Source organism: Odocoileus virginianus, chromosome 12, assembly GCF_023699985.2.
Source record: "Odocoileus virginianus isolate 20LAN1187 ecotype Illinois chromosome 12, Ovbor_1.2, whole genome shotgun sequence".
NCBI classification, from domain to species: domain Eukaryota; kingdom Metazoa; phylum Chordata; class Mammalia; order Artiodactyla; family Cervidae; genus Odocoileus; species Odocoileus virginianus.
The window spans coordinates 40,867,908-40,886,143 of record NC_069685.1 but is presented as its reverse complement, the minus strand read 5'-3'; the positions used below and the strand labels follow the sequence as shown (position 1 = coordinate 40,886,143).

At 41.5% G+C, this 18,236-nt stretch overlaps 1 protein-coding gene across 5 annotated transcripts in view; it reads right to left on the bottom strand.

The window, feature by feature from the left end:
- The window catches only part of LOC110145427 (zinc finger protein 26), a 63,015-nt gene extending 45,687 nt beyond the window's left edge, over nucleotides 1-17,328 (bottom strand). Inside the window, exons 1-5 of one of the 5 annotated variants that reach the window (XM_020905719.2) lie at nucleotides 17,099-17,221; nucleotides 16,858-16,910; nucleotides 16,172-16,416; nucleotides 1,317-1,443; nucleotides 980-1,075 (exon numbers count right to left, since the gene is read on the bottom strand). In XM_020905719.2, the coding sequence (XP_020761378.2) occupies nucleotides 980-1,075; nucleotides 1,317-1,416 (196 nt within the window). In that variant the 5' untranslated portion in view covers nucleotides 1,417-1,443; nucleotides 16,172-16,416; nucleotides 16,858-16,910; nucleotides 17,099-17,221. Of the gene's footprint in view, nucleotides 1-979; nucleotides 1,076-1,316; nucleotides 1,444-4,242; nucleotides 4,692-16,171; nucleotides 16,417-16,857 lie in introns of those variants that run through there. The other 4 variants (XM_020905713.2, XM_020905716.2, XM_070474961.1 and 1 more) reach the window with 4 other exon arrangements.
- Between the last annotated feature and the right edge of the window lie 908 nt (nucleotides 17,329-18,236).

Below are 18,236 nucleotides of genomic sequence, written 5' to 3'. Positions count from 1 at the left end.
TGACTGCTGTACTGGGGACCTCAGCTGCTGTCCTGCTTCCTCAGAACTGCTTGCTAAAAACATTTTCTTCCCCAAAGAAGAAAGTGGTGGGAAAACTGAAGAGGAAGAGCAATTTCGGAAGGGTCTTCCAATTTCTGCCACTAAGAAAGCAGAGTGGGAGACCAAGACCTCTGTCCTGAAGCATATAAAGCTGGGACCAGAGTGCAGGAAGAAGGGGGCAGGGGGAGATTGGTAGCTCTGCTGTTACAACACTGGGAGGAAAAAGTTTCAATTTTCAGGATGGAAGAGGTCTTTCAGAGTTACAATATAGACGAGAAGCCCAAACTTGGACAACTTAATAGGGAAGGGAAAGAGGAGTCAGGGAAACAAATGTAAGGTGATAAAAACCACTTATGCTAGGTTGCAGAATTCTTTTCAGAAAAGTGCCCAAGGGACTTTCTCAGTGCCTGGGGCTTAACACTCCATGTTTCCACTGCAGGGGGCATGGGTTCTATCCCTGGTTGAGGAACTAAAATCCTGCAAGCCATGAAGTGTGGCAAAAAAAAAAAAAAAAAAAAGAAAGAAAAGTGCCCAAGAAGGTAGCAGTTGTAGTTTCCAAATGACTAGTTGAGAAGAGTGAAGGAAGCAATGAAACTTCCTAAGACAGTCAAGAGGAGAGAAGGAAAAGACTGTAGGTAAAGTTGAGGGAATTAACTGCAGAGGCAAAAGGGAAAATAAGGCCCGTGACCACAGTAAGGAATGTGTTCAAGGGAAGGAAACTAACCCAGAAAGCAACCTTTGAGCAGTGTGCAGAGAATGGCCCACCAGCCTCTTGCAGTCATGGGAGGAAAGTGATAGCCCTCACTTGAGGACTCTTAGGCTCATCCCAAGCTGCTCCAATGGTGCAAGGGGTTAGAGAACAGTTCCCACACAAGAAACTGCCTGAATGTCAACCCAGTTTACTCCCCACCTCCCAGCTTCATGGTATCTGCTCACCCACCTGGGCAGCTCTGATGGGAAACTTTAGAGTTTATGATCCATGGCTCTTCTCCTTGCTCCAACTTGAAGATTAAATCAGGTTTGTTACCATGATACCCTGTTAAGGGAAAGTCACAGAGGATGTAGTCAGACTGCTGGAGACTAAGGAAGGGGTCAGGAGGGAGGAAAGGAAGCAGCTTGTTTGCACTTGGGGAAGATGACAGTGAGGAGCTGAGGATTAAGCAGGGGCTAAGAACATGTGATCTCCAGAGGCTTCAGGGTAGATAAACAAAAGAAAAGGCAATGGTGACTTATGACTCAGGATCTGGGCTCATACAGGCTCACTAAGCTGTACTTACCTATAGCCACCAGGTTACTATAGTTTTCCAGAGTCACATCCCGATACAGGTGTTTCTGCACAGAATCCAGCAGCTGCCACTCTTCCCAGCTGAACTGCATAGATATATCCGTGAATGACAACAACCCCTGTAACAACACACACATTACTCAATAGGCTGCAATTACAGTTGGAGACATGGAGAAGATGTAGCGGACCCAGGAAAGGAGAATATCCTCCACAGTCTGCCTCCTGTGCCCAGGCCACCACTTCTTTTGAGAGAGAATTAAAAACATTACTAATAATTGAGCCTCCATGTGCCACACATTGTTTTGGGTTCTGAAGATTTCAGGATGAGTGAAACCCATTCTGGCCTCAAGGAGGTTTTAGTTTTGTAGAGGGAAACAAACATCTATGTTAGGGCTGTGGGGGGTGGGCAGTCAACCAGGAGCCCTATTTTAAGCCTTTTACTATTTTTAAGCTTGATAAGAATAAAAATAAAATAAAAAAGAACTATTAAAGTTTTTTAATTGGACAAGCATAATCAAGAAATGAGGAAAAGAAAACTATTACGACCAAGACAGGGTGCATAACTCTACGATAGAAAAGCAATCTTAAAATCTGTAAGTGATCACTATACACAGGCAGTTCTGATGTAATGTGATATGGATTTACAAAAAAAAAAAAAATCACCACTAGGAAAAGTCTCAGGCTTATAGGAAGAACAGGGTTGGAATGTAACACCTTTATCACCACGCATGAAAAAAGGAAAATAAAAAATCTTAATAAAAACAGTAGAGTTTTATACATGCTTAATGGTTAAGAAATATACAAATATCACCATAAATATGTCACTGTACCTTATAAAAGACCCAATGTTTGTGTCAGAAGCACTCTAGTTTATTATAAAATGGTGAAAAGAGGCTTGCCTGAAATCAGAAAGCTCACAGCATTCCCTAACATATTGAAACAAATTTACATTTTTAAAGCAAACATGACAGCAGAATTGTATTTATACATTTGTTCCAATAAACATGAAAACTTAGAAGAAATAGAAACTTTCCTAGGAAAATGAAAGTAGCCAAAATTTTCCCAGAAAGGATTAGGAAGACAAAATTGATTAGTCCACGATCATAAAATAGTAATGAGAGGTATACCCTCTCCATAAAGTAAACAGCCCCACACTATCTATGAAAGTAAGTTTTATCAATATCCGAGAAACGGAAAATTTCTTCAATTAGATGTAGAGCCAGGAAATGATGGGAAACTCATCATACAAACTTGTATAATCTCACAGAGAAGGCAAGACAGCACAACTTGCACAATTTCATTTGTTAAAAATACCTAGGGCTACTCTAGGCGACCACTGGTTAAGACTCTGCCTGCCAAAGTAGGGGACACAAGTTTGATCCCTGGTCTGGGAAGACTGACATGCTACAGGGCAACAACTACCAACCCATACCCTAGAGCCTGTGTTCTGCAACAAGAGAAGCCACCTCAGTGAGAAGCCCAAGCACTGCAATTAGAGAATAGCCTCCAATTGCTGCAACTAGAGAAAGCCCAAGAGCAGCCATGAAGACCTAGCACAGCCAAAAATAAATGAAAAAATAAATCCTAAAAAAAATCCAAAACCTAGCAGGGATCTCCCTGGTGATCTAGTGGTTATGACTGCACTCCCAATGCAAGGGGCCTTGGTTCGACTCCTGTTCAGGGAACTAGATCCCAGTGGTGCAGGGCTTCAGAGAACAGTTACCACACATAACACTGCCTGAGTGCCAGTGCAGTCAAATAAGTAAAATGAATATTTTTTAAAAACCTAGATAAAAATACTAATGAATATTTAGATAAAAACATTAAAATGAATCCTATACGTGCATAAACAATAATCTATGAAGGAAATGGATCTAAAACAATTAAAGGACAGTTCAAACTTTTAAAAAACAAAACTGTAACAAAGAAATAAATAACATTAGTACATTAATGGAGAACAATCATCTCTATAGATGAAACAAAGTACTATGATGAAATTTAACACTTTCAAAAATCAGAATTCAGTTTGTTACAGGTAAAGGTAATTTCCCTAAGCCTATAAAAAAATATCATACTTTATGTGAAACATTAGAAGTGTTCCCTCTAAAATCAGGAACAATTTAAAATTGTTCTTCAGAAACAAGTTGAAATCTTCGTATCAACTCTACTAGTCAGCACTGTCCCAGAAGGCCTGGGACAGTGGGAACAAAGCAAAATATCAGTGGTAAACACTAAGCAAGGAGGAAAAACTACTCTCGTTATCTAAAAACATCTGATTTTCGGACTAAAAATCCTAAGAGAAACAGCTGGCATGACATAAGAATCAAAAAGATACATCTACAAGGCAGCAATTTTTTTTTAACAAAATCAATATGCAATAGCTCTTTGATACATCAACAGTAACCAACTTGAAAATGTAATAAGAAAAACCACAACACAAATTGACATGAAGTACTCAGGAATAAAGGTTAAAAATAGAGAAAAACCTAGCCAAAAATATATGTGATAAAATACATAAATGTAAAGGAAAAGAAAACACAATAGGGAACAAGATGGCAGAGGAGTAGGTGGATGTGGAGTACATCTCTCTCCACAGATGCATCAGGAATACACCTTCAGACACAGAAGTGCTTGCAGAACACCAGCTGAAAGTGGACAGGAGTACCTGACCACCAGAAAAGAATATAGAGAACCACACAAAACTTGGTAGGACAAATGAACTAGGGGGAGAAACAGGTGTATTAGTAGGATGGGACCTGCCCTCTGTGGGTGGGGGAACTGAAACAGGGATCCAATCCCCACATCTGGGCAACTGTCTGAGTCAGAGGAGAAACATTTAAAGCCGAAAGTGAAACAGCTGATCTGTGGCAGCTTAAATGTAATGAGAATCAGACAGTCCTTGCCACAGCCATACATACCCTGGACAGGGAAACAGGTCCCCTAGAAGGCACAGTGGCTGGGAGCTGGTGCATAGGATTGTGGAGCAATCTCAGGGCGAGGGCTGCTTTTGACTGCAGAGAGACAGACTGCGGGGACGTGAGCGAGGAGATTGCAGTGGGAAATATCTGTGGAAGAAAGCCAGGCAGCCATGGAAGCAAGGCGATACTGCTGAATCATGTGTAGGGGGTGGAGTCATCGCCATAGCCTCTCTCCCCACACGCCAGCATTGGCAGCTGAACAATAGAGAGCCTGGCCCATCAAGTGCCTGACGCCCTGAACTACAGAGTAGGACCCCACCCAGGGTGCTCCTATAAGGGACTGATGCACCAAACTACAGAGTATGACCCCAGGCAGGGGGGCCCCTCTATGTGCCTGACATGCCCAACAACAGAGAAGGATCCCAGGCACGGGAGTCCTGTAAGTGCCTGAACAGGCAGAGCTACGGAGAAAGACTGGCCAAAGAGGCCGCCTGATCACCAGCTATTAGAGGCTCGAAAAAAGATTCTGTAGGGCCAACTGCTGCTCTGCTGCTGAGGCAGTCCGTGTCCCTGCACACTTGGCACCACCAGGGTCCCCACGACCCAAGCAGCTGCGTCACCTTCACGTTCAACCCTCACTGGGGCAGAGCTGCCACAAGCAAAAAAAGTCTTGCATCTATGCATGCGAGATCGCTTCGGCCATGTCCAACTCTTTATGATCCTGTGGACTGTGGCCTGCCAGGCTTCTCTGTCAGAGGGGTTTCTCCAGGCAAGAATATTGGAGTGTATTGGCCAATACTGGTTGCCATACCCTTCTAGAGCACTATATTTCCTGTTGCTCTAGCCGCCAACTCCTCTGAGTACCTAGTGCTTCCAGAACCCCTGTGCCCCAAGCACCTGCACCACCTCCACACCTGGCCCTCACTGGGGCAGACCCAAGTCCCCCAGGGCAGCTTCAGGAGCAAATCCCAGTGGACAACCCACATGCAGAGGTGGAAATAAAACCACAACTGAAACCCAGGAGCAGTGTAGCTAAGGAAGAGGACCCAAACCCCTCCCATCAGCTATACAAGCTGCAGATTAAATCCACATAATCAGCTAGGCAGACATTGTGTCTATAGAATATATAAAAGGACACTGAGAGTTCCCACAAAGAAAACACACTAGTTCTGATAGCTGTGGACATTGGAGACAACAGTACACTGGAGTAGGACCAGATTAGAGTCTGAGCTGCCCCCACATCAGGTACAGAAACCAGTGCAGTGTTGGAAGGCACCCTAGTGGGGTGAGGTGGACTGTTACTCCCAGCAAGGGAAAGAATGCTGGCAGCACTGACTCAAGAAAAATATTTACTATTCTTATGTTTTGACTTGTTCTGTAGTTTCTTTTGGATTTCTTTTTTTCCTTCTGTTGTAGCTGTCAATTTTATTAGCACTATGAAATCTAATTAAGCTTTTTTTTAAACACACTTTTTATTGTTGTAAAACCCTGCCTTTACGTTGGCTTTCTGTAGTTCTGCAGTGCTTTCCTTTTATTCTTTTCTTCTTCTTTTTTCTCATTTTAATTTAAAAAGATTTTTAAGCCTATTATTATTTTTTCTATGTTTATTCACTGTTTGCTTTCCCCGTTCTTCTCCCCTCGCAGTTAATCTATAATGTATATAAATCTTCTTTATCTACCCCTATTTAACTTTACATATCTATTCTTTCCTTTCTCTCCTTTTCTCTTTTCATATTTGTAAGTTTTGGTTTCATTGCTTTATTTCCTACTTGGCACCTTGCTTTAGTTTCGTTTTCAAGTCTGTGCTTTAGTTAGTTTTGCTCTTAACTGGTAGATATCATTTTTGGTTTTCTTTGTTCACTGGGTCAATCTATTGTACTTAATTTTTGTTGGATTGTTTTGATTGTGCTTATGGGTGTATAGGTATGTGTGTATATTCCATTATTTTAATTATCATTTGCCTGATTTTGTAACTGCCATTTGTCTGGGGTTCATCTTTGGTTTCTTGTTTTGGGGTATTTGTTTTAATCTCACTTAATGCCATAACAGGGCTTCCCTGGTGGCTCAGAGGTTAAAGCATCTGCCCGCAATGCGGGAGGACCTGGGTTCGATCCCTGGGTTGGGAAGATCCCCTGGAGAAGGAAATGGCAATCCACTCCAGTGCTCTTGCCTGGAGAATCCCATGGACAGAGGAGCCTGGTGGGCTACAGTCCACGGGGTCATGAAGAGTCAGACACGACTGAGCGACTTCACTTCACTTCAATGCCATAACAAACCACCTGTGGAATCTTCATTCCTGGCCAGAGATCAAACCCTGAGCCTTTGGAGTGGAGCACTGACTCTAAGACACTAGACTACCAGAGAACTCCTAATCCTAGGGAGTATCAAATAGTGAGGACTCACACAAAGGAAACCACTTGAATACAAGACCCAGCATCACCCAACAACCAGTAGCATCCTGTACAGGACGCCTCATCCAAACAAACAAGACAAAAATACAAACCAAGTCATCAGCAGATAGGATTACCACCTCACTCAGCCCTGCCCAGCAGAGGAAGAAAAAACAAAAACTGCACAAATGTCACCCTATACGAAGCTTACACATACCACTGGACCAAACTTAGGAGGGCAGAAACCAAAAGGAAAAAAAAATTCAACCTTGAAGCCTGGAAAAAGGAGAACTCAAGCACAGTAAATTAAAAAAAAATAATGAAAAGGCAGAGAAATGCTACACAAATAAAGGAATAAACTAGAAACATAGAAGTCCAAATAAATAAAGAGGAAAGAGGAAAACTACCTGAAAAAGAATTCAGAAAAATGATCGTAAAGATTATCCAAACTCTTGAAAACAGAATTGAGAAAATGCAAGAATCAATTAACAAAGACCTAGAAGAATTAAAAAATAAACATACAGAGACAAACAACACAATTACTGAAATTAAAAATACTTCAGAAGGAATCAATAGCAGAATATCTGAAGCAGAAGAACAAATCAGTGAGCTGCAAGATAAAATGGTGGAAATAACTTCTGAAGAACAGAATAAAGTAATTAAAAAAAAGGAAAAGAGCTGAGGGTAGTCTCAGAGACCTCTGGGACAATATCAAATGCACTAACATTTGAATTATAGGGCTCCCAGAAGAAAAAGAGAAAAAGAAAGGGTATGAGAAAATTTTTGAAGAAATTATAGCTAAAAATTTCTCCAACATGGAAAAGGAAATAGTCAATCAAGTCCAAGAGGTGCAAAGAGTTCCTTACAGGATAAACCCAAGGAGAAACATGCCAAGACACATACTAATCAAACTAGCAAAGATTAAACATAAAGAAAGAATATTAAAAGCAGCAAGAGAAAAGCAACAAGTAACATACAAGGGAAACCCCATACGTTTTAACAGCTAATCTTTCAGCAGAAATTCTGCAGGCCAGAAGGAAATGGCAGGATTTATTTAAAGTACTGAAAGGGAAATACCTACAACCAAGACTACTCAACCTGGCAAGTATCTCATTCAAAGTTGATGGAGAAATCAAAAGCTTTTCAGACAAGCAAAAGTTAAGAGAATTCAGTTACCAAACCAGCTTTACAACAAGTGTTAAATGGACTTATACAGTCAAGAAATACAACAGAAGAAAAAAGACCTACAAAAGTCAACCCCAAACAATTATAAAATGGCAGTAGGAACACACATATCAATAATTACTTTAAATATAAATGGATTAAATGCTCCAACCAAAAGACACAGACTGGCTGAATGGATACAAAAACAAGACCCCATATATATGCTGTCTACAAGAAACCCACTTCAGACCTAAAGACACATACAGACTGAAAGTAAGAGGATGGAAAAATATACTCCATGCAAATGGAAAGCAAAATAAAGTTGGAGTAGCAATCCTCATATCAGACAAAATAGACCTTAAAATAAAGAAGATTACAGGAAATAAGAAAGGTCACTATACAATAACCAAGGGATCAATTCAAGAGGAAGACATAACAATTGTAAGTATCTATGCACCCAACATAGGAGCACCTCAATACATAAGACAAAAACTAACAGACATAAAAGGAGAAACTGACAGTAACACAATAATAGTAGGAGACTTTAACACCCCACTCACACCAATAGACATATTATCAAAACAGAAAATTAATAAGGAAACAAAAGTCTTAAATGATCTATTAGATGAGATGGATCTCATTGATATCTTCAGGACATTCCATCCAAATGCAGAAGAATACACCTTCTTCTCAAGTGCACATGGAACATTCTCCAGGATAGACCACATCTTGGGTCACAAATCAAACCTCAGTAAATTTAAGAAAACTGAAATCGTATCATGCATCTTTTTTGACCACAATGTTATGAGAATAGATATCAATTACAAGAAAAAAACTAACAAACACAAGGACATGGAGATTAAACAATATGTTTCTAAGTAACAAACAGGATACTGAAGAAACCAAAGGGGAAATCAGAAAGTTCCTAGAAACAAATAACAATAAAAACATGACAACTCAAAACCTATGGGATGCAGCAAAAGCAATTCTAAGAGGGAAGTTTATAGCAATACAACGTTACCTCAAGAAACAAGAAAAACATCAAATAGGAAACCTAACTTTATTCCTAAAACAACTGGAAAAAGAAGAACAAAAACCCTCCTAAAATTAGTAGAAGGAAAGAAATCATAAATATCCGAGCAAAAATAAATAAAAAGGAAATGAAAGAAACAATAGTAAATATTAATAAAACAAAAAGCTGGTTCTTTGAGAAGATAAACAAAATCGACAAACCATTAGCCAGAGTCATCAAGGAAAAAAGAGAGAAGAATCAAATCAACAAAACTAGAAGTGAAAAAGGAGGGATTACAACAGACAATGCAGAAACACAAAGGATTATAAGAGACTATTTTGAACAACTATATGGAAATAAAATAGATAACTTGGAAGAAATGGACAGATTCTTAGAAAAGTCCAATCTTCTAAGACTGAACCAGGAAGAAACAGAAATTAGGAACAACCCAATTACAAGCACTGAAATTGAAGCTGTGATAAAAAAATCTCCCCAGAAACAAAAGCCCAAGACCAGACAGCTTCACAGAATTCTATCCAACATTTAGAGAAAAGCTAATGCCCATCCTTCTAAAACTCTTTCAAAAAATTGCAGAGGAAGGAACACTTCCAAACTCATTCTATGAGGCCATCACCCTGATACCAAAGCCAGACAAAGACAACACAAAAAAAGAAAACTGCAGGCCAATATCACTGATGAACACAGATGCAAAAATCTTCTACAAAATTTAAGCAAACAGAATTCAACAACACATTTAAAAGCTCGCACACCATGATCAAATTGGGTTTGTTCCAGGGATGCAAGGATTGTTCAACGTATGCAAATCAATCAATGTGACACACCATATTAACAAATTGAAGGATAAAAACCATACGACAATCTCAACAGATGCAAAAAAAGTCTTTGACGAAATTCACCTATTTATGATTAAAACTCTTCAAAAAATGGGCATAGAAGGAAACCACCTCAACATAGTAAAGTCCATATATGATAAGCTCACAGCAAACATTACTCTCAATGGTGAAAAACTGAAAAGCATTCCTCCTAAGATCAGGAGCAAGACAAGGGTGTTCATTTTCACCACTATTATTCAACATAGTTCTGGAAGCCCTAGCTACAGCAATCAGAGAATAAAAAGAAATAAAAGGAATCCAGATTGGAAAAGAAGAAGTAAAGCTCTCATGCAGATGACATGATACTGTACATAGAAAACCCAAAAGAGACTATCAGAAAATTACTAGAGCTAATCAGTGAATTTAGCAAACTTTGAGGATACAAAATCAATACACAGAAATCACTTGCATTTCTATATATTAAAAATGAAAAATAAAAGAAATTAAGAAATCAATCCCATTCACCATTGCAACATAAAGAATTAAATATCCAAGAATAAACTTACCTAAGGAGACAAAAGAACTATACACAGAAAATTATAAGACAATGATGAAAGAAATCAAAGACGACATAAACAGAAAACAAATGAAAATATATTCTGGGTAGGAAGAATCAATATTGTGAAAATGACTATCAATCTACAGATTTAATGCAATCCCTATCAAATTACCAATGGCATTTTTCACAGAACTAGAGCAAAAAGTTTCACAATTCATATGGAAACACAGAAGATCCTGAATAGCCAAAGCAGTCTTGAGAAAGAAGAATGGATCTGGAGGAATCAAGCTTCCTGGCTTCAGATTATACTACAAAGCTACAGTCATCAAGACAGTGTGCTACTGGCACAAAAACAGAAATATAGACCAATGGAACAAGATAGGAAGCCCAGAAATAAACCCATGCACCTACAGGTACCTTATTTTTGACAAAGGAGGCAAGACTATACAATGGGGCAAAGACAGCCTCTTCAATAAGTGGTGCTGGGAAAACTGGATAGCAACATGTAAAAGAATGAAATTAGAACACTTCATAACACTATACACAAAGATAAACTCAAAACAGATTAAAGACCTAAATGTAAGACCAGAAACTATATAACTCTTACAGGAAAACACAGGCAGAACACTTGACATAAATGAAAGCAAGATCCTCTATGGCCCACCTCTTAGAGTAATGGAAATAAAAACAAAAGTATACAAGTGGGACCTGATTAAACTTCAAAGCTTTTGCACAGCAAAGAAAACTCTAAGCAAGGTGAAAAGACAACCCTCAGAATGGGAGACAATAATAGCAAATGAAACAACTGACAAAGGATTAATTTCCAAAATATACAAGCAGCTCATACAACTCAATGCCCGAAAAACAAACAACCCAATCAAAAAGTGGGAAAAAGACCTAAACAGACATTTCTCCAAAGAAGATATACAGATGGTTAACAAACACATGAGAAGATGTTCAACATCACTCATTATTAGAGAAATGCAAATCAAAACTACAATGAGATATCACCTCACACAGGTCAGAATGGCCCTCATCAAAAAGTCTACAAACAACAAATGCTGGAGAGGGTATGGAGCAAAGGGAACACTCTTGCACTGCTGGTAGGAATGTAAATTGATACAGCCACCATGGAAGACAGTATGGAGATTTCTCCGAAAACTAGGAATAAAACCACCATGTGACCCAGCAATTCCACTCTTAGGCATATACCCCGAGGAAATAAAAATTGAAAAAGACACTTGTATCCCATTGTTCATTGCAGCACTATTTATTAATAGCTAGAACACGGAAGCAACTTAGATGCCCATCGACAGATGAATGGATAAAGAAGTTGGGGTACATATACACAATGGAATATTACTCAGCCATAAAAAGGAATGTGTTTAAGTCAGTTCTAACGAGGTGGATGAACCTAGAGCCTGTTATGCAGAGTGAAGTAAGTCAGAAAGAGAAAGATAAATATCGTATGCTGCTGCTGCTAAGTTGCTTCAGTCATGTCCAACTCTGTGTAACCCCATATATGGCAGCCTACCAAGCTCCTCTGTCCCTGGGATTCTCCAGGCAAGAGTACTGGAATGGATTGCCATTTCCTTCTCCAAAGCATGCGTGCATGCTAAGTCGCTTCAGTCATGTCCGACTCTGTGCAACCCCATGGACAGCAGCCCACCAGGCTCCTCTGTCCACAGGATTCTCCAGGCAAGAATACTGGAGTGGGTTGCCATTTCCTCCTCCAAAATATCCTATACTAACGCATATATATGGAATCTAGAAAGATGGTACCGAAGAATTTATTTGCAGGGCAGCAATGGAGAAACAGACATAGAGAACAGACTTATGGACATACGGAGAGGGGAGGAGAGGGTGAGGTGTATGGAGCGAGTAACATGGAAACTTACATTACCATATATAAAATAGACAGCCAATGGGAATTTGCTATATGTCTCAGGAAACTCAAACAGGGGCTCTGTATCAATCTAGAGAGGTGGGATGGGGAGGGAGATGGGAGGGCGATTCAAGAGGGAGGGGGCTGATTCATGTAGAGGTTTGACAGAAAACAACAAAATTCTGTAAAGCAATTATCCTTCAATTAAGAAATAAAAAAAGAAAACACAATAGCCCAGATGCAGGAAGCAACGTTGTCTACTGACAGGTGAATGGATAAACGTACAACACACACACACACACACACACACACACACACGAATATTACTCATCCATTAAAAGAAAACCCAAAGTCTTGTCAGCATGACAACATGGATAGAACTAGAGAGTACTACGCCACGTGAAATAAATCAGACACAAATACAAATACCATAGGACCTCTCTTACATGTGGAATCTAAAAAATTAAATGAACAAATAAACAGAACAAAAACAGACACATAAATACAGATACCAAAAAGGTAGTTGCCGGAAGTGGAAGGATGGTGAAACAGATGAAGGGGATTAAGAGGTACAAACCTCTAGTTACAGAACAAATTAGCCATGGGGATTCAGCATAACAAATAAGGTCAATAATATTGTCTGGGGACAGATTACTAAACTTGGGGCAGATATCATTTCATAATGTATGCAAATGTCAAATCACTATGTAGTACATCTGAAAATACCATAATATTGTGTAGCAACTATATTTCAAATATATTCATATTTTTTAAAAAAAGAAAAAAGAAACCAAAGGACCTGAGTAATTCAGTAACATTTATGATATATAGATTCAATATGGTATAAATATATTCTCAACAAATTAATTTTTAATTTCAAAGAATTATCAAAATACAAAGATGTTATATTTTATTTCATCTAATGGTAAGTATTTTCTAATACTCATTCACAATAAAATCATACATTTGGACTACAGCTGCTACAACTAGAAAATTAATGGTAAATTACAATCCATGAATATCAGAGACCCACGGATGAAAGGAGAACTAAATGAGCCAAATTCCAGAGAGGGGAGAGCTCTTCCCAGATGAGCTAAGAGTGCTTCTGGCTGTTTACTTGGCTGAGGGCATTTGTCCAGCCTGAGAACAGGCAGGGCAGGCTCAGCTGAGATAGAGGATGACATCAAAAGAAAGAGAAACCAATGGAGGCTTTGGTGCCCACCCTGGACGGCAGGCTCTCCCCACCCCGTGTTTGCTGTGTGTGGTCAGTGCAGAAACTGGGCAGGAAAGGCAGACTGATTCTCCCATGGTTTCAAGGCACCAAGGATACAGAGTACGCAAGGAAGGAGCCTGCTATCAGTACACCCCTTGAAAACAAGGTGATCCAAGTTCAACTAAAGCAGCAATCCAGTCCCAAACCAGCGTGATGCCTGTTTAGATGAAATGATCAGTCACTCCCCATCTGCACAACAAAGCAAAGGGGAAACAGGCTCCGGTAGAAAGTAACATTGAACTTCAGTCTCTGTGGTTCCTTTTGTACCAGTTCACAAACACACACATACATTAAGTAAAGAAAGAATAACAGAGCTAACTTGGCAAAATAACAATGGGGGAATCTGGGTGAAGGGTTTTTTTTTTTTTTTTAATACAATATGGAAGGTTATTTTATTCTACTTTTGCCACTTCTTTAGTTTTGAAATTATTTCAAAATAAAACATACAATAAACTCCTTGGGCTTTCCAGATGATCATTAGCATACTTAAAGGGCCCTTCACAAGCTAGCCCTGCTCTCACATGCTCCCTGTTCTGGCCATATGCCTTCTTTCCACTACACAAGGCATCTGCTGGTTCTCACTGCAAGGCCACCAACTTAGTTGCCTCCAAAGCCTGGAATGCTTCATGTACTGTGCCTTCATCTGCCCATGATCATCAAGTTGTCATTCAGATTCTGCTTAAATGCTGCCCCAAGACAAGTAGCCACCCAGCCACTGTCACATGCACAAACATTCACAGTTTTGTTCATGATGTTCCTCTGATATGTCTTATCATCTCCATCTCCCGTATCTTCCATGGGGTATGGGTCCCGTCAGTCTTGTTCACCTTTGCACACCCTAAAAAATTACCTGGCATAATAGTCAATGTTTGCTAAATACATGTACTCAAGAATAAGGAAATACTGTTTACATTTGTTAAAGTCTCTTACGTCCTAAGGGCAATAAGAGCACAGACTCTGAAGACACTCTGTGTGGGTCTGAATCTTAGCTCTGCCACCCTTGTCTCGTTTCCCTTACTAGTTTGGGACTGTGGGCAGCCTCCCCAGTTTCCTCAGCTGTACAATGGGGACATACTTGTCTCACAGGGCCCTGAGACTTTAATGATGTCACACACACAAAGTGCCTAGGCCAAGAGTGGTGTCTATTAATGTTATTCAATAGTTGTAAACTCTTCTTTATTAATAGGTTCTGTAGACTTATAATGTTCATTTATTTTATATTCCTTAATTGCTATCACAAATACATTCTCTTATTGTACTTTCTGTATAATTATTGTTTAAAGACAAAAAATTCACTGATTTTTGAGGTTAATTGTATCCCTCAGGCCACCTCAATGAAATCCTTTCCCCCTGTCAGCAAAACCCTTCCTGTCATACTTGATCACCTAAAAAAATACTATTACTATACTATTACTAATTGCTTCTTTACATCCATCTATCCATGTGCTAAGTGCTAAGTCGCTTCAGTCATGTCTGACTCATTTTGACCCTGTGGACTGTGGCCCGCCAGGCTCTTTCCATGGGATTTTCCAGGCAAGAATACTGGTGAGGGCTGCCATTTCCTTTTCCAGGGGATCTTCCAGACCTAGGGATCGAACCTGCATCTCTTATGTCTCTTGCATTGGCAGTCAGGTTCTTTACCACTAGTGCCACCTACACTCCTAAAGGAAATCAACCCTGCATATTCACTGGAAAGACTGATGCTGAAGCTGAAGCTCCAATACTTTGGCCACCTGATGTGAAGAGCCGACTCACTGGGAAAGACCCTGATGCTGGGAAAGACTGAGGGCAGGAGAAGGGGGTGACAGAGGATGAGGTGGTTGGATGGTATCACGGACTCCATGGACAGGAATTTTGAACAAACTCTGGGAGGTAGTGAAGGACAGGGAAGCTTGGTGTGCTGTAATTCATGGGGTCGCAGAGTCAGACATGACTGAGTAACTGAAGAACAACCACCACCACCTATACTATTACTAATCATTTCTTTACATCCTGCTGTCCACAACCTAATGCAATTCCTTCACCTCTTAGGAAGTGAATATCTGTAGCACACCCAACATTCTGTTTGCTCTGGAAAAACTGCTTAAGACCTATAAATTCTGAAATCCAAGAAGCACCTTTTGGCTTTATGAAATACTTTCAAGACACTTCACATCATGGCTTCTAAGAAGTTCTCTATTATCAACTTTGTAGGGGAAAAACCACTCTCCAAATGTTCTCTCACCTCTCCTGCACCCCAGCTCCTCTTTAACGCAGTCCTTGTCATTGTCCTGAGGCTTCTACTTGGTCCTTTTGGGGGCTCTACTCCTATACCTATAACTCCTGTAGTTAAAGGCACCAACATAGGTGCCTTTAATCAGTACATGTTAGTTGAAAACTCCTACCTGAGCTACAGACTCAACTGTAGGCACCACATATTCAATACCTACAAAGCTACACTCTGAGGTCTAGTGGTAAAGAATCCACCTGCCACTGCAGGGTACACGGGTTTGATCCCTGGTCCAGGAAGATCCCACATGCCTCGGAGCAACTAATCCCTTGCACCTCAACTACTGAGCCCCTGCTCTAGAGACCAGGGACCATAACTACTAAGCCCACGTGTTGCAACTACTAAAGCCCGCTTGCCCCAGAGCCTGGACACCACAAGAGAAGCCCAGACACTGCAACTAGAGAGGAGCCCCCACTCACTGCAACTAGAGAAAGCCAGAACAGCAAGGAAGACCTACCCCCGCTCCCCACCACCCCCCCAGCCACAGGCAAAGATAAATAAATCTTAAAAGAAGGAAAGAAAAAAAAAAAAAAAAGCTACATACACTCTGTCCCTGGATACTTCTTCCAACAGTGTTTTCAAGACTGGACACATCACCGGTGTGCCAACAGCTCAGGAGTTCAGCATTCGCTGTTAAGTCTCCCTCTGGTTCAGTCCTCCAACCACCTGCACGGTCCAGAGGGTCCACTGGCTCACTCCTGTCACAACACTGCTCCTTCCTGCTTTGAATCCTTAAACTCCTTCCCCGCCATCCTGCCCAACGACTCTGTGCGCCAGACCACAGCTCCTCTAAAACAAGAAACGTACGTGATTTCTTTGCACTGCCAGTATCAATGGCTGGATCCAGCTCACGAGGGTACTCAGTATACAAGCATCTGAACAAGCTAATGAACAAAAAGGAGGTAAATTTCCCTGCTGATGCCCTGAAAATCTGGACGCGAAGACAACTCAGAACTTGTGCGTGTAAAATCTGAAACGACAGAGGATCATTTCCTTCACAAGGGCCCTCACTGCCCTAGGAATTCAGGGTCCGCTGTAGACAACAAAGCAGAGTAACTGCCCACGGACAGGGCACCGGACACCAAGTGCCAGAAGACAAGGGACGTTTCTGGAGACTCAGGGGGATGGCGGGGAATATGTGAGTTCAGGCCCTGGTGTGACCGTGAAGGGATGAAGAGGTCCACCCTCACGGCCAAGTCAGTTTTCTTAAGTGAGAAAGTCCCTACTTACCGAACACGAAGCTGTCGGGAACCTGGTGGCCATCCCGGGCTGTTTCGTGCAGGCTGCGGAGGAGAGAACCGAACTCTGAGGATACCCCTGCTGGTCCCACCCAGCCCACCAAGAGGGGGTTCGAGCCCGACGGAGAGGGTCCGCGGGCACCAGGCACCTGCCCGTCCGGGGCTGAGTCCCTCCCTCGTAGGGAAGGGGCCTCCGGGCCCGGGCAGAGGGAACTTGGACAATGAGTTTGTACCGCTCCGCAACCCTGATGCGGGAGGGACCGAGGCCGGGCTGGCTGCCTCTACGCCGGGATCGAGCGTGGGGGCTCAGCTGGTCAAGATCCTGGTTCGCACAGGATGTTCTGGGCCAGGGTAACTTCGCGTCTCAGCTAGCTCCGCAGTCTCTGAAACGGAACGCCCCCGCCCCGCCCCTGAGCACAGAAGCCCTGCCGGATACAGCCCGTTAGGCGCGTATTCCTCTACGGCCGCAGGGCGGCGCAGACGGAAGTACGTCACGTGACGAACAGCGGCTGGCAGAACACTACATCTCCCAGAATCCTCTGTGGAGGAAGAGGGCTTGGATAGACGTGCAAGGCCTGATGGGAAAGGCGGGCGGGCTCTACTAGAGTTGGTATCAATTCCTCCGCTGCTCAGGGCAGCGTTAGTGTCTGGGCAGTGGCCGGTGGTTGGGTCTTGAGGCCAAACCAGGTAGAGTTCGTAGAGGAAGGCCCAGCAGAGAACGACACCGTGTGAAACTATGAGGTGCAGTGCACAGGGTTATAAAACAGTACTGAATATCAGTGCACCAAATAAGTTACCATCTTTACAGAGGAGAAAGTATAGTAGGTGAGAAGTAGAAGGACATCAATATTGGGACACGCAGACGCGTGGTTGTCCAACACAGAGCAGACAGTAGTCAACTGTTAAAAAAAAAAAGCACAACCTGAAAGTTGAGAGTTCTGTTTTATTCTGTGGGCAAAACGGAGGATTTAAGCCTGGGACACAGCAGCTCAGATAACTCTGAGAGGAGACTGCTCTGAAGAGGCAAGGGGGAAGTCAGGATAGGTAGGAGTTTTTGCAACAAAGATATAGTAGTTGGAACATCAAAAGATTATTGATTAAAGAAAACTAGATAGCTCAAGTTAAGGGATTTACTGCTTTTCCATCTATGGGAAGATACAAGAGTCTAAGCTTACTGAAATCATTCCTTTGATATGCATCTCAGCTATCTGGGGCCAGTATTCTGTGTTTTCTCACCCTGAGACCCCCTCAAGGCTCACAGTCAGGTGGTTGTAATCTGATGGCTTGAAGGCTGCAACATCCTTTGTTTTCTGATATGGTAGGCAATATTTAGCTATAAATTAAAAGCATAATTTAAAAAGCTCTTTCTGT